The sequence below is a fragment of the Scyliorhinus canicula genome, chromosome 19 (assembly GCF_902713615.1).
Source record: "Scyliorhinus canicula chromosome 19, sScyCan1.1, whole genome shotgun sequence".
In the NCBI taxonomy this organism is placed as follows: domain Eukaryota; kingdom Metazoa; phylum Chordata; class Chondrichthyes; order Carcharhiniformes; family Scyliorhinidae; genus Scyliorhinus; species Scyliorhinus canicula.
The window spans coordinates 20,698,027-20,721,823 of NC_052164.1; the positions used below are offsets into that span (position 1 = coordinate 20,698,027).

Consider the following 23,797-nt stretch of genomic DNA (forward strand, 5'->3'; position numbering starts at 1 on the left):
TGGACGTCGCTGACAGGGCCAGCATTTTTATCATCAATTGCCCTTGAAATGGTGGTGATGTTGAAGGTGGTGAATTTGTTTCACCCTAAATCTAATCGGACCTGAAAGTGCTCAGTATTGGATTACAAAATGACAAGTAAATCAACATTTGAAGCTCAGGAAGATACTGGGCCACGGGGAGAAAGCAGTCCAGTGGAATTAATTTTGAATTGCGCTAGCAAAGAGTTGGCACAGACATAATGGGCAAAACAGCCTCCATATTCACTGTAATCTTCTATGGTTGTAAATTAATTGCGTGATGTTAAATTCTTCTGCCCATTATTTAAATAAATATGAACCTTAAATTAATTCCAATTGCAGGCGCTGATTTGATATATCATATCCTGATGCTCTTAAAAACGCCACCTAGAAATAAATCACTTGAAAACAGATGTTATAAATCATTAACAAAGGTTTAATGATATAAAATGAACATTTAACATATTGCATTCTACTGAATTGGTTTATTTTACATACACCTTAATATATGTTGGAAAAATTGCTACTACAGAGGAACTGTTCACTTCCATTCATGGTTTTATCTTCATAAATCGATATGTTGTTATTTAACTTATTGAGGCAGGAACTGAAGTGTTCGCATTATTTATACAACAAACCTGCAAGCTAATTTTCTTTAAAAAATACAAAATAAATGACATTTGTTGGAATGAGCAATGGCGCAATAGATTTCCAGTTCTGATTCTGATCCCTCTTGGTTGTAATAAAGAAGTGAAATCTTCATGGTCAACAACCACTGAATTTTTGGTTTAGGAGCTGATTGAATCCAAGGCGATGTTTCTGAAATGTTCAAATTTTCGTTCAAGCTTGAACAAATTGACACCCGATATTAAATATGCGATAGCCCCCAATTTAAGGCACGGTAGAGTCTGAACGTGTTGGGTGAGGCCAATGGATTTATCTGATACTGTCCTGGATTGTTTCCTTATTGTCCACTAAGCCCACCATGTGACCTTTCCCATCTGCATTCCTGAGATCTGAGTCGGGGGTCACGCAGTCCACATCATCCGGTTCTTGACTCTGCGGTGAAATGGGTTGCCCACCTTTCACACGTTTCCACTTCATCCTTCGGTTCTGGAACCAGACCTTCACCTAAAAGAAAGAATAAAAAGAGTAGGAATTTACAGTTCACATGGAAATGCTTTCCCTCCCTAAAAATATATTATTCCACGTTGCATTCCCCTGGTTAAAATCTTGGCCAACCAATGAGATAGTTACTCCACAGCTGGACTGATTTAGAAGCGGAATTGTCAGGGAATAAATTGCTAAAATAGAAATATAATGGTCATCATCAACTTTTAAAGTTACTTTCGTTCTCATTTTTAAAGTCCTCCAGGTTTCAGAGTTTGCCGCACAAAGAAGGTCAATCATCCTTTTTGCAGCGCTGTTGCCCTCTGCTCTTCTGCAGTGAACTGGCACTGACTGAGGCTGCCACAGCCGCCCAGGCGGGATGGTGGCCTTGCTGAAAGGATGTCTGCGGGACCGTGGATAGAGGACATCCCGGATCTACTGAACACCATTGTAGAGTTTGGTCAGGTCTCCCTCTGTGAATCGCAGTGCTATCTTCCTGCCAGCCATTCCGTCTAACTGATCTAGAACGGTGGCACGGTAGCACAGTGGTTAGCACTGTTGCTTCACAGCACCAGGGTCCAAGGTTCAATTCCCGGCTTGGGTCACTGTCTGTGCGCAGTCTGCATGCTCTCCCTGTGTTTGCGTGGGTTTCCTCCGGGCGCTCCAGTTTCCTCCCACAAGTCCCGAAAGACGTGCTTTTAGATGAATTGGACATTCTGAATTCTCCCTCTGTGAACCCGAACAGGCACTGGAATGTGGTGACTAGAGGCTTTTCACAGTAACTTCATTGCAGTGTTAATGTAAGCCTACTTGTGACAATCAAGATTATAAAGAAAGACAAGTGTGGGCGAGGCGTTTATATGGAGCTCCTTACTGATTGCACAGATTAAATTGCCCCGGGTTGATCGAATCAGCAGGAGGTTTCCACAAGCACGGCGCGATTCACGTGGTTAAAACACTTTTTTTCCCTCAGAGTGGCTCAATATTTCAAGAAATTTCCCACCGCTGGCACCAGCGGGATTTACACACTGGAACAGACTGTCAATGTTTGGTAAAATTCCACCCATTACGTTTCCTTTGTTTCGTTTTCAGTCTCGTTCTTCATTTATTTCATTCCTCTGAAAAGGGGACATGCTTGCTTGGTGAAACTGAAGCAAAGGTTCTTTGAAAAGGTACTTGACCATTCCAAATATTTTCGGACTACTTGCTTGTAATATCGTAAAGGCAAGGGGTTGGCGAGCTTCAAGCGCGACATCATGCCTCAGAGTGTGGACACCAGAATATGCACTCCAATTTAATGGCAGATCTATGGAATATTTCATTTATTACTTCACATTCTGCAAACTAAAGTTGTGTGTTCCTGCACTCCCAAACAACAAATATAGGCCGGGTTTTTCCGCGCCTCCGCGCCGCAATCACGCTCGGCGCGGGGGTGGAGAATGGGGCGTCAGACCCACAATCCGGGGAGCGGAGAATCGCCGCCAATCGGGGACCATTGAAAGAGGCCCACACGGCGATTCTCTGCCGACAACTGGCCGGGTTTCCGCCGGCATGGTTCACTCATGGCTCCACTGGCGGCAGCTTGGAGTGGCGGCTGCGGAACTAGTCCGCGGCCACCCTGGTGGTCGGGGGGACGGGGGGGGGGGGGGGGGGGGAGGAGAGAGGGAGCCATCACCATGGGGGTGCCTCCAGGACGGCCAAGCTCACGATCGGGGGCCACTAATCGGCGATCTTGGGGGGGGGGGTTTCTATATTGTCAGGGCTGGCCTACTGTGTGGGACTGCCATGTTGCGCAGGGCCGCTGCCATAGGCGGCTGCCTCGCGCATGCGCAGAACCGTGGCCTGAAGTGCAGGCTCCGTATCGGCAGCCGGAGCTGCGTGGACTACTCTCACGCTCTGCTAGCCCCCTTCAAAACGGAGAATCACTCTGGACTTTCTCCAGGAAAGTCCAGAGGGATTTGCGCCCGTTTCCCAGCTGGCGTGGGGGCATAGCCCCATTATCAGAGAATTCCGCCCATAGACTCTCTGGGTGTGTTAACGTTCTTCACCTTTGAAGGCACACTGCACCAAACAGATAAGCCCCATCAACCTCTGCTTTCAAATCAATTAGGAATTTAATGGGTTAATTCTTACCTCAGCTAATAAATAGGGACTACATGCCACTGGAACAACAAATGCCACAACCAACAGCTTGAGGGCTCATACAGTGATTAATCTGTAAATTGCACAATACCGCATTTATACAACCAAATTCCTATTCCATGAATAACTGGTTTTCCACAAAACTATATTCACTTACCAGAAATACAAGGAAATCACATGGAAACATTGCCATTGAAGCTTCCCATGGCCAGTCTGCCGTGGGGAATGTTAGAGCAATGAAGAGATACGCAGTATCTTTTATAAAAAAAAGTTTGTTGCACTTGCAAACAATAATGCCAGCAGCCAAGTAAAAGGGATACGCTAAGGCCAGAGAAAATTGAGGAGGAAAATATGCTCAAATAACAGGAATTCGCACCTACAGAAATAAATAGAGCCAGTGTAAACAGGAAACTGTTCTGACTTTCCAGCTCCAATTCACTCAACAGAAGTACGGACTTCAGAACAAATATAATTTAATATTTTTGCCAATAGATCACATTGCTGCTGAATTAGAAATTGTAGTTTAGGCTCAGATTTTTGGATTCTTTCAAGGGTCTTCTGTTTAATTTAACGTTTTTTTTTTCTAAAGAAACATTATTACCCTGGAATCGAACACAAACCCTCCCCTTGCTTTTTTATTTGTTGCAGTGTTCCCATCCGCTCACAATTAAGTCCCACAACCTGGAGGACATTTTGTGATTTATAAAAAGAGATACTTAAATGCAGCTTTCAAAATGATTCCGTGTCAATGTTGACAGGAAAGGACCAGTAGCAGGTTCATAGAATAGAGTCATAGAATCCCTACAGTGCAGAGGAAGGCCCCATCGAGTCTGCACTGACCCTCTGAAAGAGCACCCTACCCTGGCCCACTCCCCTGCCCTATCCCCATAACACCACCTAACCTTTAGACACGAAGGGGCAATTTAGCGTGGCCAGTCGACCGAACCGGCCCATCTTTGGACAGAAATCCTGACGTGTACCTCAGGTTTTCGTAATGCCATCCCCGGTAATCACATGTGGTGTGTCAAAAACATTCCCCGGCCGAAAAATATTTTCGGCCTAAAATTTCGCTTCGTCTTCACTCCTCAAAATATTGGCAGTTCCTCTTTAAGTCGAGGTTTCCACCTGGCAATCAGGACTTCTAACTCTCAGCATCTGCCTCGGCAACTGAAAACATTTGAACCTCGAAATCCAGGTCTTTTCCTTCCTCCAGTTCTGCAGCCCAGCCAGACAGAGCTGTTCCAATTCGAGCGATTTAACAGCATTTAAAATAAAAGAGCAATAGCTCTTAAAATGGGCAGAAGGTTATGGCCTGTTTTAGGAGGAATCAATTGTAACCAGATTCCACGCAAATGAGGCACGGCAGGTTTTGTGTTGTTTTAGCACTTTTGCTGCTGTTGGGGGTGATTGAATGTTTGGACGCAAATGTTCTTCACAAATGGCGTTACTCAATAAAAACAAGTGACTTAGTCACTTTAGTTCCTCAAACCAAAATAGTCTCGCATTTACTTTGGCAATGCGGGTGCATTTTCTTCTGTCCTGCTAGTGTTCTGGAAAGTACTTTGTGTATTTATATGGACGCATGACCCTCTCCTCCCCGCATTGTTTTCTGTGGGTGGTGGAAACTGGTTTCCATTCCTCTGTCTGAGCCTTAAATCACTTACTCAGCAGTGTGTGAGAGCAGCAAAGATGAAATCCGCCTCCATTGTCCATTGCCTCTCACTGTCTCTGTCCTCACATGAAGGCATGGGAGATGGATAAAGTGTTTGGGGGAAGATTTGGGGTTGGTGGTGAAAGGAGGTGGCGGGGGGGGGGGGGGGGGGGGGGGTTAATTGCTGCCTATAGAAACATGCGGGGAGGGGGTTAATGGCTGTCCAGCAACAGTGAACAACACAATTTGCACAAATGGAAGGAAAGTAGGAAAATGCAAAATTCCACTCTTTCCGAAGTGTCAGCTCATAAGTCTTCTGGGGAGGAGAGCAATTTCTTCAAAAGCACTGGGCGCAGCAGCATTGCAAACATGCTTATATATTTTCCCCCATGGCCAGCTCCTTGCTTTTGTATAAATGGAAGACTGAGGACGAGCTCTTTAATTCCGCATTTTCTTGATCAAACAGTGGTCTTCAATCTATTCCCAATTTCTGCACTGCTCCGGTTATATTCAGGAAAGCCCTGGTGCTGTTCAAGAATGCAATTTTGCACTTTAAAAATTTCCATTGCAAATCCTCAATATAAGTCCAAAAATAATAAAATTTGGCAAACCGCATGATTACTGAGTCAGACTCCCACATTGCTTGTGGTTCCCATCCCTATCGTGTCTGTATGAGTGTGCTGTGGTAACTCAGTGTGCAGAACATTACCCTTTCAGCTTTAGGACTGGGTCAGAATAGAAAAGGCACCAATCTCTCTTTGCTCTTGACTACAAGGATCCTGTATTGAAAAAACTCAATCCAGGCATTCTCCATCAACTATTATTAGTGGGATCGGTGCTCACTACGGGACTCGTAATTCAATACTAACTGGTAGCCTTACCAGGCAGACTCCAGCCTGGCTGGTGTGGGGTAAGGAAATGTTACATTTGCACAGTTTTCCTCATTTTTACCATCACAAAATTGTCTTGGAGATGAACAGTGTCCTGCATGGGTATATGTTCCCATGACAGGCAATGTCGCACTCGGGCAACATTGGGTGCTGGCTTGTGCTCTTTGTTCCCTAGATGGCAAAATTCCAGTTGCCTGGACGATCGGAAAGAAATGGCTTGCTGCTTCCCCAGTGAAGGATTCTGGAGTCTCAAGCGCATTGCAACAAGCAAAAACGTAGTGACTCCAGTAACAGTGTGAGAGATGAAGCATAGATGTGAGGGCTGATGCACTATCAATTACGACGAGACAAGAGTAGAGTGTAATCGAGGCTTTATTAAGCAGAGATGTGTAGGTTCCCGCAGCTGCTGCTGAAATGGCTGCAGCTCGGTGAGCACGCACATTTATACTCCACCTACTGGGCGGAGCCAGCAGGCAGGGATCTATCCCCGTACCTGTAGTACAGAAGCCTTACCGTATTACACCTCATATGTGATATATACAACAGTGTTGACTACCACAAGGGCATCTAAAGATGTAAAAAGTAGCAGAAGGTGGAGTACAATAGGTAAAATATGTCCCTATTAATCAGTTGCAAGAATATTGAAACCAGTAAAATATTCACCTGTCTTTCTGTGAGATCCAGGTTAACTGCTATCTCGTATCGCCTCAGTCTGGTCAGGTAATTATGATGGGCAAATTCCGCCTCTAGTTCTCGAATCTGTTCTTTAGTGAACGCTGTCCTTTCTTTTCTGGCCTTGCTGTTAGACTCTGACTTGTAATTTGAATCTTGAGTTTCTGTAACAAGTTATAACAGCATATGATTATAAACAATATCCATGGGCTGGATTGGATGGCTCCCCACCAGCCGTTTTTCGGCAGGATGGAGGGGCACATTTAACATGTGTTGGGTGGGTAGCCTTCCTGCCCCCCTCAGCTGATCCCAAAAATATGCTAAAATTGGCAGCGCACTGTTTAAATGAATAATTAACGGTTAATTAGGCTTGTTAGGAAACATTTTGATTGGGATAATATGCTGCCCACGCCGTATTATGGTTGGCATGGGCAGCTGGGTCGGAGTGGGCAGACTGGTGTTTGTGGTCTAGATGAAAAGGAAGAAAGAGGAGCCAGCTCATTCAGGCGTGCCCCATGCGCATCGGGGACACCACCCACTGCGCACCCACCCCCACTGTGATGGGGCAAGCTGAGAAAGTAAATGTGATACTCAGCTTTGTAAAAAAGGCACTGATAACCCAACACAGAAGTCATGCCAAATCTACAAATACCAAGCTAGGTTTCAGCTGGAGTATTGTGTCTAACTCTGGGTGTCACATTATAAGGAGGAGGTCAAAGCTTTGGAGAGGATACCAAAGAGATTTACAGGGTGATACTAGGGAGTTCAGATATGTGGAGAAATTGATTGAGGGGTAGTTATTGTTGGTGAAGACTCAATGGGCCGAAGGGACTTTGCTGCGATGTACGGCTCTATGACTCCCTTCCTTGCTGCTTTCCCTCCAAGACACAGTCTCAATGAGGAAGTTTAGCTCAGCTCCAACATATAATGGCTGCAGGGCAGGCTTCTTGCCCACATGTCGGGTACCAGCTGACTTCCTACTGAGGAGACAAGCAGTTCCCCGAGCTTCCCCCAGTAAAATGCAGCCCCATGTTTCCTTGAGTTTTATGATATATACATAGAGAATAATGAGTTTTAACTCCATGTCAATGCTTCAGGTCATACGGCAAGTCAGCTCTCCAGTGCAACACGGTGGGAGTGACTCAGTGTCAGAGAGGTCACAGTTTTTGGTGTTACAATGAGGTCCTGTATGCCTCCGCCGGTTGCTAAGGAGCCCACAACAGAATTCAAACAAGGGCAGGGAGTCCTCATGGTGTCCTGGCCACCATTCCCCCGACCTCGATCGCTATTACCAAAAAAAAAGATTAATTGGTCATTTATCTCATTGCTGTTTGTGGATGTTGCTGCGCAGAATGACTGCCACATTTGCTTGCAGCTCACTTCCTGCACTTCAGAAGTAATGCATTGGATAGAATGCTTTGAGACATTTTAATGCAATAATGCAAGAATTATTATTTATAGTTATTATTTGCGAGAGGTTAGAAAGTTGTAATCTAATTGCGAGATTCAAGTAGCATAAGTGGAAGGAACTTGCATTTATGTAGTGCCTTCCACATCCTAGGGATGTCCAAAAGCCAATGGCTTACTTCTGAAGTGCAGTCATTTGGACAAATGCAACAGGTAACTTGTGCACAGTAAGATCACACAGGCAGCAATGAAATAACTGACATATTAATCCATTTGAGTATTGTTCGTTGAATATTGGATGGGATGCAGATAGGACTCTTTGCTCTTCGAACTGTTCCATTGATTTTTTTTTAATGTCCTGCTGTACATGGCTCCAGCTTAATGCTCCATCTAAAAACTCAGCACCACTAAAAATCCAGTGATGCTTCGGCATCTAGATTATATGCACAAGTCTGGGAATGGAGGTTGAATCCAAAATCAGAGATCAGAACTAAACTGTCACTTAAATTGCAAAGGCAGATTTGCAACCGTTATCTTGAACAACGAAGCCAGTGTGTGGGCTCGAACTTGCTCCCATTATTCGTTACAACAGTGTTTTTCCAAACTTTTTTTCGGGGGACCCACTTTTACCAACCGGCCAACCTTTGGGACCCAACCCGACCGATCTTCGCGACCCACGCCGGCCAACCTTTGCGACCCACGCCGGCCAACCTTTGCGACCCACGCCGGCCAACCTTTGTGACCCATCATTTTCTCTTACCTTGTTTGCTTCTGACAAAATGGGGGAATCGCAATCACGCCCAAAGCAGGTGATGTTAATGTTTGGGGGTTGTGACCTGCTCTCTGCCTCCCTTCAGGCAGGATGGTTACATAGAATTTAAAAAAAAATCTTCTGCATCTCCGATTGCACAAATTCGCGGGCAGCAGCCGGCTTTTTTCTAACACAGGTTCGGGGAGGTTCGGGGGGGTTCGGGGGTTAATTTGATAACATTTTACAGGAAAACAGTGCAGAAATTGAAAATGTTTTCATCCTCTAGAAATTGGAGGTTCACCACATTTCACCTAAACATTACAATTAAAAAATGTAAAAAAAAAGACACTTAAAAAATCAATTAATTGATAAAGCTTCCAAATAAGACCTGCAGGCACTTTGTTTTGGGATGTTTAAAAATCAAGATTAAAAAAGTTGACATCTCTTGGTTGAAGTTACAGCTGCGGTGAAACCATCGTTGGATCACTCATCATTCTTGGAGTAAGTTACTTCCACTTCATCAGCATCAAAGTTCAGAAAGCAACCCATCACATCATTGTCCCCGACCATTTTGCAGCCGGCTTTTAATAATGCCGGCTGCGAACGTCCTTCAAAAAAGCTGCGGGCAGATTTTTTAAAATGCGGCCGCACTGCGTATGCATGCCCCCTCATCGGTGGCAAATGCGCATGCGCACCGATGAGCAGGCACGCATGCCACTTTGAAGGCAGCTTGCAGCCAGCATTATTAAAAGCTGGCTGCTGTGGCTGTCGCATGGATTTGCACGATCGGGAGCGCCACGACGGACGGCTCCGCGCCCCTCCCTACACCTACCCGAACCCACCCGCAGGTCGTGCCCCCACGTTGACAATGCCTGCGTTACAATATAGGCCAAGGAGGTGAACCGATGTATGGGCAAATTGCTTTTCCTGGCAGCTGAATGTCGTGTCAAATGCTGATGGCCAGTATTGGTGTCATTGAACAGCAATTACTACACCGAGGGCTCTACAAGTGTGAAGTGTGAAATCATTGGTCACCTACTGACTGATGTGCATTGGCTCATTACAATGTGGGAGTGGTGTTTGAATTAGGGCTAGCTCAGGCTAGCACAGGCATGCTGGGCCAAATGGCGCCTCCTGTGCCGTAAACATCCTTGGAACTTGGTTTAGCTCGCAGGGCTAATCGCTGGCTTTGAAAGCAGACCAAGCAGGCCAGCAGCACGGTTCGATTCCCGTACCAGCCTCCCCGGACAGGCGCCGGAATGTGGCGACTAGGGGCTTTTCACAGTGACTTCATTGAAGCCTACTCGTGACAATAAGCAATTTTCATTCATTCAACTGGTGATTTCTATTACTTGCAGCTAGTTGCTCGTAATGGTAACAAAAAGGACAAACTGCTCCTACAAAAACAAAATAGCATTGTTATTCAACGGGAAAGAACCTACATTTGTCTCCTTAGGACATCCCAAAGTAAAATTACGGGCAACTAGTTTCTTTTTTTTTGAAAAACGTATCTCAGGAATATTCTCAGTTGACGTTTACTAAAATCTTGAAATAATGTTACTTTCTCGACCAGCTTCAAAATCTTAACCTGATTTTGTGATTCTTCAAAATCTTAACCTGATTTTGTGATTCTTCAAAATCTTAACCTAATTTTGTGATTCAATCATCGATAGGATGTTGAGATTTCTGACAAAGTCAGCATTTGGTGCCCAGGCCTAATGGGGAGCCATCTTTTTTTAATCTATCCAGGGCCATTTCACAGGGCATTTAAAAGTCAACCAGATTTCGGAGTCTGGAGTCACAGTGGCCAGATTGGGGAAAGGTCAGGCAGATTTCCAACCCGACAGAACATTATGGGTTTTTAACAAAAATCTTTTATGGTCAGGTTGCCAACTTGAACCGGAACTGGTCCTGCAGCATCTGAAATAGAAAGTTGATCGCGGTCTAAGTTTCTAATCTTTTTGAAATTTCGCCCTTCTGTATCATGGTGGGATACAGTTCGTTGAGAACATGTAGCATTTCAACAGAAAATTGACTGCTTGCAGTTGTTGTTCTTATCAGAGGTCCACGTACATTCACCTCCCAGCAGCACGACCAGAAGATGACCATAAATAGAATACTGGGTGATTTTTCCCTTCCCCAGTTCAAAGTTGCTGAGGCCAATTATTGTATCCCCGATATCCAATGCCTCAAATTGAGTCAGCTCATGAGCACAATCTGTGAATCAAACCAACAGAGTCAAATTGGGGAGGGGGCTTTAGTCTTGGATGAGCAATAGCATTCTGGCCGCTGATCCAGACGTTTGTGGGTTCAACAGCAATGCCAGAAAATCAAGCACATAATCTAGGCTTGCAATCCAGTGCAGGATTGAGAGAGTAGTATCCCTGTTGGATGTGCTATCTTTCAGGTGTGGCGTCCAAGCATGACTCTGGCCTTCCCGCTCAGATACCGCTGAGATCACATCAGATTACTTGAAGGAGAGGAAGAGCTTTATCCCTAGCATTTTGGCTGATGCTAAAAGAGCATCACTGAAACAGATTATCTCATTACTATCGGAGTGGCCTTGCTGTGGGAAAATTGGTTGCCGCCTTTCATTCATTGCAACAGTGGATACGCTTCAAATGTAGGATTGTAAATTGCTTTGGGATGTCCCAAGATCATGAAAGGTAACATATAAATGCCAGACTTTCTTTCTAGGTAAAATTTCATAAAACCTTTGCGGGAACTATCATCATGGCCAAATAATCAAGTTTTGTTCTAAATAGTGAAATCTCTGATGCAGTGCTGCGCCTTGCAAGGTATAGCTTTGATATAGCAACTATGAACCAAACTGTGGTTACAATGAGGGAAGAAGAAAACATATATTGCAACATTACATTGCAATGGGGTTTGTTGAAGAATGGCAACAATTAGAAAAGGCATATGTATCCAGAAGGTGTAAAAACGATAGATATGCAATGTCAAATGTAATGGGAATGTAATTTGTCTTAATTGCAATGAGCTCAACCATGACAGAATTCCAAATGACATCTGCTTTTAAAAGGATCATGCTACTTCCTCCAAAAGTCCTGTTTGAAATCCATAGTGCAAGTTGCATTGCCCCAGCACAAATTAAAACAGAAATAAAAAGATGCTGTGTGGCTCCACATGCACTGAACCATCAGCAAGTCCGAGTCGCTGACACGTTGAACGTGAAATGCACCTTAAAGTGCTGCGGGACATTTCATTGGGGATCTATTAAATATCCCCACATGTCAGAGGAGCCTTGATTGCAACAAAATGTGTTTGCCAAGCGCTGAGCGAAAGCCAAGCTTCCTCCTAAAATGGAAGAGGGAAAACTGGAGAGAATCGTCCTTTTGTTGATGTGCGCCTCAAATGTGCATTGCACATTATTGGCCGTGGGAGGGAAGCCGGCCAGACGCCTGCCCTGTCAGCTACAGATGGTTCACTGATCAGGAATACCGATGGAACCGGGAAATAGCCTCAAGGGGAAAGAAAAGCTTTATTAAAAAAAAAATGGGAACTCAAAATTTTAAAAGGATTCTGATGATTTACATTTCTTAGTTAAAAAGTGGAGTTGTCACAGAATCTCCCAGCATTTTCTCTAGCAAGGGAAAAGTATTTTACTGCAGCAAAATGTTAGTAATTATATCAGTATTACCACATTCAGACAAAAAATAATTTTTTCTTGTCGGCTGAAATTTCCAAGTCAACTTTCAGGACTCTCTCATTGGTTTTTACCTTCACTATTGTTTTTTAAAAATATACAATTAGCAGGGAAGATATGCTTCCTTCAGGATATAAATATAGTGTAAATAAAGTTTATGTTCTAAGATGAGCATTAAGCACGAAAAGACTGTTCAGCCTATCAGGCCTGTTCCTCCCACACTATAAATAAGAAAGATTCTGCAGCGCTAGTTGTTGTTTAACTTCCCTGCAAATTACCAGCTACAATGCTATCATACAAACTGTCAAATTCCTCTCTGTTATGTTTTTGAATTTTAAGCTAATCAAACTGACGAACATCAGCACTTGGACACAGAACTCTTTCCACCAAGTGTCAGCATCAATCACTTCCCAACGAGGCAAAGCACCACCAGAAACCATTGTGAGATCATCACCGATATAAAGACTGCAGCAGGTTCAAGAAGGAGACCCATCATCACCTTTGCAGAATATCGAGGGATGAGGAACAAATGCCACATTGCCCAGAAATAAATATGTAGCTCACACTATTCTCCTACGGACCCCATGCCAACCACACACCAACACTCACCCCCAACTTCAAATGGCTACCCTGCACCAGTGTGATAAGCATTGCCATACTGGCTGCCTTGCCATCTCTTATGAATCACATTTCCAATTGAGTTGCATCCCTATACATTTGGAACTGGACTGGGACTGCCAAGAACCGTTTCAGAGAGGACTCATCGAGCAAACAGATGCTTCTTCCATCAAATTAAGATCAGCAGGATTTGAACCCAAGTCCCAGAGGGAAAAGGCAAGAGACTGAACAAATTTACTTTTCAGTTTCCTCTCTGCTATCCTATAGAAATCTTGGACCAATAAATGTGCCAATGTCTCCTTTAAAATGGCAGTGGGGAAAATGGTTATAAGTATGTTATGGTTTTATATAGCAATGACAATAGTAATTTTCAAGACAGTGGGATGGAAGATGCTTCTGGTATGTGCATTACCTCCTCAGCTACATTTTAGATCATTTTAGATGTGCACTCAGTACGTTTGTGAAAATGCAGTATTTTACCAATTGGTATCTGTGTAATGATCTGTCAATTGTGTCTTGAAAATAAAAAGGAATTAATAAATGTGCAGTAAAAATTTGCAATGTAGCAGATGCACATCTGCCCTGCTGACTAACATGGCATATTGTGAATGGAATTTTCAAAGCAGGAAATTCTTGGCTATTCCAGGACTGTAGCCTGTCAATAAACTCCCCAACCTATCATCACAGGCTTAGTAAAAATACCAATTGTGACTATTTTATCCGAGATTTGATTCCGAGAAGTTAATACATTCAAAGTTGTGCAATGGCGCAGCCTTGCCAAGTGCCACTTATTGGAAGTGACCGTATTTTTGGTTTTAAAATGTGCCCTAAAAGTGTCTGTGTATGCCGTTTCTATTCCATATGTTTAGCTACTTTGTAACTTCCATAACTTCTGCTAATAATAAAATTCTCACCGAACATTTCTTCAATGTTTCAGTTCAATGTGTGTCGCCCTCTATATAGCTCATATTCTTATTGCAGTATTAAGATAGAAAAATTATGGCATACAAGGAGACCATTCGTCCCATTGTGTTGCTTTGCGCTGAAAAAGAACTTGAGCCCGATCCTACTTTCCAACTCTTTGTCTGCAGCAACTCGCCAAAGCGTCTTCCACAGCACCATCCAAATTCATCCCTCTATCACATAGAAGACAACATAAATTGCAAGTTCCCCTCCAATTACCCTAATGTGGAACTATATCACCATTCATTCATTGTTGCTGGATCAAAATACTGGAAATGCCTCGCTAACAGTAGTGTGGGTGTACTTTCACCACATCAAGAAGGTGCCTCATCGCCATTAGGGTGGCACGGTGGCATAGTGGTTAGCACTGCTGCCTCACAGCGCCAGGAACCCGTGTTCAATTCTGACCTCAGATGACTGTGTGGAGTTTGCACATTCTCCCCGTGTCTGCCTGGGTTTCCTCTGGGTGCTCCGGTTTCCTCCCACAGTCCAAAGATGTGCAGGTTAGGTGATTGGACAAAGTAAATTGCCTCTTAGTGTCCAAACGTTAGCTGGGGTTACAGGGATAGGGCAGGTGATTGGGCCTAGATAGGGTGCTCTTTAAGAGGGTTAGTGCAGACTCAAAGGGCCAAATGGCCTCCTTCTGCATTGTAGGGATTCTATTCCATGATCACAACCTTCTCAAGGACAATTAAGGTAGGAAATAAAGACCGGCCTTGCCCCCTTTGACAACACCCAATCAATAAATTAAATAAATTTCTTGCATAATTATGACCCAACAATGAAAATACCTTCTAACTGGGAAATGCACTAATTTTCTAACCCCATAGTTCGCTTTTCTTATTTCAGGAGCACTTGGTTAATGGCTTTTGTAAAAACACATCCGGGCAGGGGACATTCCCATTCTCAGTTGTGAAAGTAAAATACCACTGCCTGGGGACTGGGTGCATTAGTGGGTTTACCACAGAGTTCTTTCATCTCTGGGTCAGAGGTTTGATTTCAACAGATAACTGAAAAGTTGGAACTCCCTTTTTGCAGGGGAAGATCATCTGAAGTCGAATGATTTGAACAGGTGGACTCCCAAGGGTAAAATTACACAGTCTTCAGCCAAAATGCTGCAGTCTTTGGTCCTAATCAAGATGAAATTATCATTACCACTACGAGGTTATTCAATGGCCGACTCATTTGGAACTGGGAAAATTCACACTGGTGCATTTGGGGCTTCTATCTAGGAGTTGTACATGCATAGAAGTTACTATACTGAAATAAACTGTTTAGACAACCGGTCTGTGCTGATGTTTAACCTGAACATGAGATCTCCCTGTTACCATGTTCCGTTTCTCCAACTACAGGCCTCCCCCCAGGATCAAGGACTCCAGGGGTGAAAGTCCTGCCCGTGAAGAGCTGCCAGCCAATCAGAGGCCAGCAGCTCTAATCTACCTCAGCACCATCGGGGAGGTAGTGACTGCTGCCAAAGTGTGACACCCACCTGAGTCCTAGGATCATCAGTGGGTCAAAGGTTAAGGGTGAATGATGGGGTCACGGAGTGGGAAGTCACAGAAGAGGGGGTAGAGGGGGCAGCAGCAAGCGGAGGGGAGGGTGGCTCATGTTTGTTTACCCGATCAGATACTGAGTGCCTTTGAATGGGGCTTCCACAAGCAAGCAACCCACAAGGTTTTGCCTGTTGTGCACCCCGCATGGCAAATCCCTGCCCTGTCTCTGGGGTAATACTAGTGAGAGTGGGATTATTAATTGCCCACTTAAGGGCCTCAATTGGCAGTGAGGCAGAAAGGCCACACATGGGCCTTCCTGCCATGGACTTAATCTGTATAGAGGTGGGAAGGTACCACGGTCCCCACCTACCGCCCTCCATCTGATTAAGTGCCTCTCTGCCCCCCACCAGAGGAGAAGTGCATAGGATTCTGCAACTTCCCTGCAGTGAGGAACCCAGATCTGCTATCAGTACTACAAATGTGCTCCTACTAAGGGGTTAAGACACATAGGGGTATATTTTCTTCCATTTAGTAAATGTTAGCAGAAAGAATAAAATAAAAGTGAAGTAGGAATGGCACTTCATACATGAGCCACTTGCAAATAGAGAAAATAGATTTCATGATTGAAGCAAAGTAGAGGAGCTTGACTTATGTCCATGCTGTACAGCATTGCTTGTTTAGGCTTGTTTAGAGCTGGAGCAGTAGCATAGTCCAGTTAGGCCAAACTGTCTGCTCCTGCTCTAAGCTTGTGTAAGTCTATTTGATTTGGGAGGACCTGTTGCAGTCTCTGGGTGCAGAAAGGGGGAATAGGTTCCAAGCCACAACCCTGAGTTTTCCCACCTGAATTTAAAAAAAAACCATGTTTAAAAAAAAAGAGGAAACAAAGGAGACAAAGTGTTGATGTATTGAAGGGCCAGCCTGCTACAATAGCACTTCCTCTACTCAATCAGCAACAACTCCACTAATGCTAATAGAAAGGCTTTCTCAGTTACGATCAACCAGGAAAGACTCAAATGAATTGATCCATAAATAAAACACAATTGTGATTTATTATAACATTCCCTGCTGGATTGTTGTGTTACTGTCAGGCAAAATGCAATAAAAAGTCACAATTAAGACTTTATACTGTTGCAACCCAAGACGTCTTCAAAATTTAAGTACATCCCCCTGCAATAAATGAAAAAAAATTCTGAAGTCAGGTTGGCTTCATGAAACAATTAAAATCCCAGTGAATTTACTGTTAATGGGAAGTTTTAACCAAGACACGATTTAATTTATGGGCATGGAGTTAATTAGTAAAGAAGCCAATTATATCACGTGCGATGTAAAGAACTCTAGGTCGGATTCTGAGGTGAGATTCTTATTTTAAGTTGTCTTGCGAATCAAGATTTTCAAAAGTTGTGACTCTCATACCTGGTGAAATTTGGGTTGCACAAAATAGCTACGTTCTGTCTAGGCAGGTTGAAAGCCACATGGAGAGCAGTCACTTACACTAATAGAACTGCACATTTAAAGCTAGATCAGTTTATTACAGGGCTGTCTTAAGGAGAAAGCGACACAATTACTCACGGAAGTTATGATTAGCTTTCTGAAAATAGTTTCCCGATTTTTGTTTTCAGAATTATACTATTTAGTGGCTCACACTGATACCATGCTTCCCCTCCACTTTTAACAGCTCCTAAATTTGATCAAAATTCAATACCAAAGATGGACTACATTTGCTTCTGTGAGTACCTGAACAATGCAGCAACCAAATCAAATATAACCAATGCAACATTTTGCTTTATGTGCCTACAACTATATGGTGCATCATTTTCCATTTTGTGCTGTGAATTCTATAATGTCATAGAATGTATTGATCCATTTTGATTGATCTGGCTACATTATCATTTTTTAAATAAGATTAATAAACCAGAGCAAAAAACTCCAGAAATATAAAATTTTTAAAAAACTTTTTTTCCAATTAAGGGGCAATTTAGCATGGCCAATCCACCTACTCTGCACATCTTTGGGTTGTGGGGGTGAAATCCATGCAGACACAGGGAGAATGTGCAAACTCTACATGGACAGTGACTCGGGGCCGGGGTCCTCGCCGCCATGAGGCAGCAGTGCTAACCACTGCGCCGCCACGAACTCCAGAAATAAGTCAGTATTGGCTCCAATCATTGGATAAAAAGGGCACATACCTACTACAGCACATGCAATGATGACTGACTTTGAAATAGATAAAACATAACCACATTACCAGTTTTACAAACCTTGCTCCTATCGATCCAAAAAAAAAGCTGGCATAAAGTCAAATCAATTTTATCCAGATGTTGCTTATTAAAAATAAAACCCTTTTATTTATAATAAGTGGATCATACTGATTAGTTGGGCATATGTTATCCAGTCCGTGGGTATAATTAATGTAATACACTTTGAGTCAAGTTCAAGTCATATACAACTAATATTGAAAATTAGGGTACATCTTTTTGGTTTAATAGATGCACTTTGTTTAATTTATGTTCAGTTATTATGTATAATGACATTGGTTGCCTTTATTCACTGCATTGTTAATTTATGATGTGATTTACACAAGGGTATCAATGATATGCAGCCGACTACAGGACGTTCTAGGTCCAGTAGCTATCTTAAAATGTATACATACAAAATACATAAACATTTTCAGGAACAACCAAGTTTAAGAGCTGTTTCAGTATTAGAACAGAATAATAACCAGGTCACCAACGTTATGTGTTACTTAATAGGCATTAATTTTGTCCAAAGGGGCATTTGTTCAAAGGGACATTTCTCCAGGCGATGCATGTTCTAAAATTCTTTGCTTTGTGTTAAAGGGAACAGGTCTTTCCTGTGACTGGGCAATAAAAAAGTATAGTTTTCCATTTTTATAGTTACTTTCCTTATGCAAGTCTTTCACAATTCAGGAAAATGCTAGAGCAAAAAACTTGGTAAGCAAGACAGATAGTGCTCACTATTTATACCAACTTGTAAATATATTTGAAGATTTTCACTTGCCAAAAAGGTACATCAGTTCATTTTAAACAAGCTTATGATTTATTTTTGAAACTACCATCAAGGTAATATCTTTCTGTTGTTGCAGCAAATCCCTCATGGCTACTCAGCATAAAATATCACAATTAAATTAAGTAAATTATGATCCATGATGGGAAATATAATCATTTTATCAATGATAATATTTTGACACCACGGTTCTAGTCTGGGCTAATCGTATCAGATATTATAGGTAGCTTTAGCAATGAATTATAATAGGTCAAAACCAGATTCAGAACAGAAAAAAAGCAAAGCAAAATGAAATCATAAAAGGTAACAAACAAATGAACCAAGAAAGATTGAATGTAAAACCAGAGAAAGAAAAATAGAGTGTTGATTTGAAAGTAAAGTAGAAAATTAAGAACAAGGAAGTATTAAAATACATGGTGCCACAACTTTGGGACCAACTGAGTTTTCATATGATGTCCCAATTTGAAAATAAATCAATGCAAGTAATCACATGCAAAACCAACAATTTATCCGAAAACTACAATGCTCACAGAAGTACGAAACCACCAAAACTCAATTGATTGTGGTGAAAAAACATATTCAAACATACTTCATGAGCTTACTTACAACCTAATTACTGTAGTATATATAATATAAAACTATTGCAAAGGCTGAAGGATTACCTCAGACATTTGCGACATCTTTACTAACAAACTAACTTTCTTGCTCTTAGAAAATTCCTCCAAAATTGTCAAGTATGGGAGTTACTAATTTCGCAAAACAAAATTATGAAAAATGTTAAAATTAACAAAAAAAAATGTAGAAAAGCAGACAGGAATCAAGTTACAACATAAAATTTGTGTTCGTGTACCCCTTAACTCATTTCAACTTTTCTGAAATTACAAATAGCTTTGAACTCATTTAGATTTTGGAACAGTTTCGCTCCTCCAGATCAGAAAATTGTTTTACATAAGGGCAGTATTTTGGGTGATATTCATTTACATTTTCTCAAATGATGTGTAGATCGAAAGAGTCATGGATACTGCACTAACAATAGGTTCAGCTTTGCTGTTTTGCTAGCCTTTGTCTATTTTTCGTTTCAGTCAGAAATACACTATTGAGGGGAGTCCATCAAATGCCACAATGAAATTTCATGGTGTTTATCAGTGACATACTGTCTGTTCAAATATGTTTTTGTTATAATTCTTTAATAACTTATCATCTCCCTGAACCACTACTTTATATGTATCAAGTGTCTTATTTTGAAAGTGAAATTAAATTTGTAGGGACCGCAATATTACTCCAACATACACCCTTCTGTAGTGTCAAATGACATTCAATTTGCTTTTTTTCAAAAGCAGTTCTTTTGAATATATATTAAACTGTGCATTACACACCTGGAGATTATCACTGGGTTTCAGGGCACGCCTAAAGTGTAAAATGAATACATTTAACAACGCTTTGCTTATAAAAGTCACTTTAATACTATCATTTTTCATAAATGTGTGCCCCACTATGGTCATTCTGTTCTCAGTTTTAGGCTTAGGTTCTATAGCACATTAGCACCTGGCCCTCTTTAAAGCACGAATTAAACTTTGATAATGCAAAACATATGCAGATTGTATGGAACAGATTTAGGAATAGCCTCTGTATTTATGCAAATTATGTTTAAAAAAAACTGCAGATAAATTTTAATTATTTGATTAAGATTGAGAATAACTGAAAATATATAAAGTGGCAAATATATAGGAATCAGTTATAAGGTTGAAACCTAACGAATGAATTTAAATGTTAAAACCTGGAGAAAGAAATTGATTTAAACCAACTGAACTGTTCCTAGAATTGACTGTTCAGCATCTGTTAAATATTTCCATGCGTTTAACTCTTCAATAAAGTTTTGCAGTTTGGGTAGAGATTATTTTAAGGTGTTGCAAAGCAGCAAGAAACAAAGAGCCGTCCTTCAGACAATAACCTAAAACGTATTTCCTCCGCATAACGGCTAGCATTGCGAAAGATCGTGGAGGTATAGCTCACATCCTAGTCACAGAAATTGTCTCAAGACCATCCACAGCCTCTGGCAATGCACGACAAACATATTCAATTCTGATATAAAGCGTATTGCTGGCAACATCTTGACTCATGCCAACTGGAACCCGGTTTGCCCCTCATTCGACACCAGTCAGTCCCGCTATATCCCTCTCTCAAGCTGTGGCTTTAATTCCTGAACGAACAAAGATTTGTTGCGTTCATATTTAGCTTGTCTGGTGAATTGGACATTCTGAATTCTCCCTCAGTGTACCGGAACAGGCGCCCAAGTGTGTGGCGACTAGGGGATTTTCACAGTAACTTCCATTGCAGTGTTAGTGTAAGCCTACTTGTGACAATAATAAAGATTATTAGATTATATTAAAAACTAGGTTGGTTCAGGCAGGTCAGGGTACCTGCGGAGGTCGAATTTACACTGCTCTGGCTGGTTAAGATGTGGGGCACAACTTTATTTGGTACCAGATAGGCTGGCGGACGAGACGGCAATTTCAAAGGAGCGAGCGTCAGAAATTGCACCGAAATCAATTTCCGCAAAGGTTCTGGAGCCAGAGATAACTTGTGATGGTTTTTATTTTCTGTTCACCTTTTAAAGTTTAGCGATGGGGCCAGAATGCAACTTTTTGCAGCTGACTCTTGACAGGTGTAGACACTATAAATGCTTGCAGCCTGTCACTCGCAAGCACCGCTTGTGACTTTATTCAGTGTCAGAGGAGAGGGGAACGAAATTGACATTTAACAGCTTTGGGAAATGAGCTCATTTGAAACTATCTTTAATGTCCTTGCTGCGGGATTGCAACTCGCTACTTTTAGAATAAATGTACAAAAAGTAGTTTTAAATTTGTTGCCAGCCAAGGTACTTTCGAAGACAAACTTTCGCAGAGACAATTAAGAGTTTAATACATTGCGTTTGGTGGGAAAAGCTGATTTTCAAAACAGATTGAATGTTTTATTTCACGTTTCGCAAACGAGTGACAAAATGTTTCCGCGCTGCCCTCACCTAAAACGTCGCGTTTCCTCCTGGCCGCTTTCTTGTCGATGTCGGACGCGGCGGTGCCCCGCTGGCTGCTGTAATCCCCGGTCCCCGCGCAGCCGGCCGGCTGCGAGCCCGCACTGGTTTCGAAATTGGCGGACAAGCAGGAGGTTTGTCTGTCCCTGGCCGCCGTCGGCGGTGCTGGTTGTGGTGGTGGAGGCGGGGGAGGAGGAGGAGCGGGCGGAATGTGCCACTCGGAGCGGGGGGGGAAGCGGCCCGGGTGATGGTCCACGTAGAGCCGCTCCTCTCCGGGGAAGCTGTGCGCCGCCGACACCAGGCAGGGCGACGTGAACTCCGAGTAGGCGGAGAAATCGGCGGCGTCCGACTTCTTGTAGAAAGAGAAAGGAGACGGGTAGTGGTGCAGGCCGGGCACCCCGGCCCCGGCATGTGGATTTCTCATGCAGCCCCAGACGGCCGCCCCGGAATGCGAATTGCGCATGCAGCTGCCTGCGCCCTGATCCATGGAAGCGGCTGCAAGATGCTCTGTGTGTGTGCACTTGGCAAAAGTGCTTACAACCCTGCAAACTGCAAAAAAAATGCCGCACCTTTTTTTTTGTTCTTTTGACCCACTTTAAGTCTTCAATTGAAATTTGCAATGATCAGAACTTTTTTTTAAAATAAAAAAATGAAATGCTCACATGGCCGCAGTCAATGAGCCCTGACTCCCTCTGAGTGCTTTGGTGGGAAAAGTGACAAGTTTATAGTGTGTAATGCGAGAGGGGCGGGGTTGAGCACCACATGTTGGACCACTCGAACCAAGCAAAACATTGCTGCGATTAATCAGCCAGCCTTACTGTACGCGCAGAAATTTTATGTGCACGAGTTAATGGCTTTTTCAGACCGAGGGACGCAGGTTGGGGAGCCAGACGGCGTTGTCCCTCCCGCGGCTTGGGGCACTTTCAGCGGAGTTCCATCAGTGTCTCTGCCAGGTAGCCTCAGCTGCAACCCGGGGCAGCCAACACCTGCCCCACTGCCGCTGTTGCAGTGTGACCAGCTACACATTCTCGCAATGGGGCAGGGCTGAATTCAGTCAAAAGTGTGTGGTGGGGCTAGAGACAATACTTAGACCAGCTCTTGGGCTCGACGTTGGCACGGACTGACTGCATTTCAGTGGGTTTATGAATAGTCTGCAAACCCGAGACTTCAGGGGCTGCAAGAATGGTAGAATTTACAGTGCAGAAGGAGGCCATTCGGCCCATCGACTCTGCACTGGCCCTTGGAAAGAGCACCTCACTTAAGCCTGCACCTCCACCCGATCCCTGTAACCCCACCTAACCTTTTTGGGCACTAAGGGGAATTTATCATGGCCAATCCACCTAGTCTGCATATCTTTGGACTGTGGGAGGAAATTGGAGCACTTGCTGGAAACGCACGCAGACACGGGGAGAAAGTGAAAACTCCACACAGACAGTGACCCAAGCCGGGAATCGAACCTGGGACCCTGGCACTGTGAAGCAACTGTGCTACCGTGCTGCCCATAGGGCAACAGTATTTTTTTGCTTTGTTTTCAGGAATGCCTCGTTTTTAATCAGAAGGATGTCCCAACGACTTGCATTTATATAGCATCTTTAACATGGGATGACGTCTCAAGGCACTTTACAGGAGCATAATCTGACAAACATTAGCCAAAAGGACAAGTAGCCAGAAGCTTTATTGGAAGTGGTAGGTTTTGAGCGACCTCACTGGATGTGAGAGAGAGAGTTAATAAGGCAGAGAGATTGAGGGTGGGGATTCCAGAGTTCATGGCTTAGCTGACTGAAGGTACAGGAACAGACAGTAGCAGCCAAAGAAATAAAGGATGCACAACAGGCCAGAATTGGAAGAATGCACATTTCTCGGAGGGTAGGAGGAGGTTACATTGTTAGGGAGGGGCAATGCCCTGGAGAGATTTAAATACAAGGATGTGAATTTAAAATTAAGCCATTGGTTGATTCGGTGCCAATGAGGGCACAGCGGTGATGGGGGAACAGGACTTGGTGCGAGTTTGGAAATGGGCATGAACAAGAGAAATGATATAACTTTTATAACCATATCCTGCAGCTATATAATGCAGAAATATATTTTCCTCATTCCCGGGAATCCATTATGCAGAGATTGGCTCTGTTTTTGTTGAATATCAAAAGATGGACTAACAGGAGTTACTCTACAATAGATTATATTGCTATTTTTTGTTACGTAAATTTTAAAATCCCTACAATGTGTTTTTGACCAATTGCCCTATACTCAGATTCAGCGTCTTAAAGTAAGGCGATTGCAAATTTCAGACCTTGTCAAATTGAAGAGAAATTGAAGGAAGACCACATCTGTTTCATAATATGTGTTGGGGGGGCAATAAC

At 43.0% G+C, this 23,797-nt stretch overlaps 1 protein-coding gene across 1 annotated transcript; it reads right to left on the bottom strand.

Moving 5' to 3' along the window:
• Window positions 1–433: 433 nt before the first annotated feature.
• On the bottom strand, window positions 434–22,124 carry meox1 (mesenchyme homeobox 1). Its single transcript, XM_038779599.1, has 3 exons — window positions 21,429–22,124; window positions 6,475–6,647; window positions 434–1,149 (listed from the first exon to the last, which is right to left on the bottom strand). The coding sequence occupies exons 1-3, from the start codon at window positions 21,922–21,924 to the stop codon at window positions 955–957; spliced, it is 864 nt and encodes a 287-aa protein (XP_038635527.1). The 5' UTR covers window positions 21,925–22,124; the 3' UTR covers window positions 434–954.
• Window positions 22,125–23,797: the final 1,673 nt, after the last annotated feature.

Coding starts and splice junctions, on each gene's coding strand:
- meox1 (XM_038779599.1), bottom strand. CDS start 21,924: ATGGATCAGGGCGCAGGCAGCTGCATGCGCAATTCGCATTCCGGGGCG. Junction 6,648..21,428: donor GAGGAAACGCGACGTTTTAG/GTGAGGGCAGCG, acceptor AACTTGTTACAG/AAACTCAAGATTCAAATTAC. Junction 1,150..6,474: donor TGGATCTCACAGAAAGACAG/GTGAATATTTTA, acceptor TCTTTCTTTTAG/GTGAAGGTCTGGTTCCAGAA.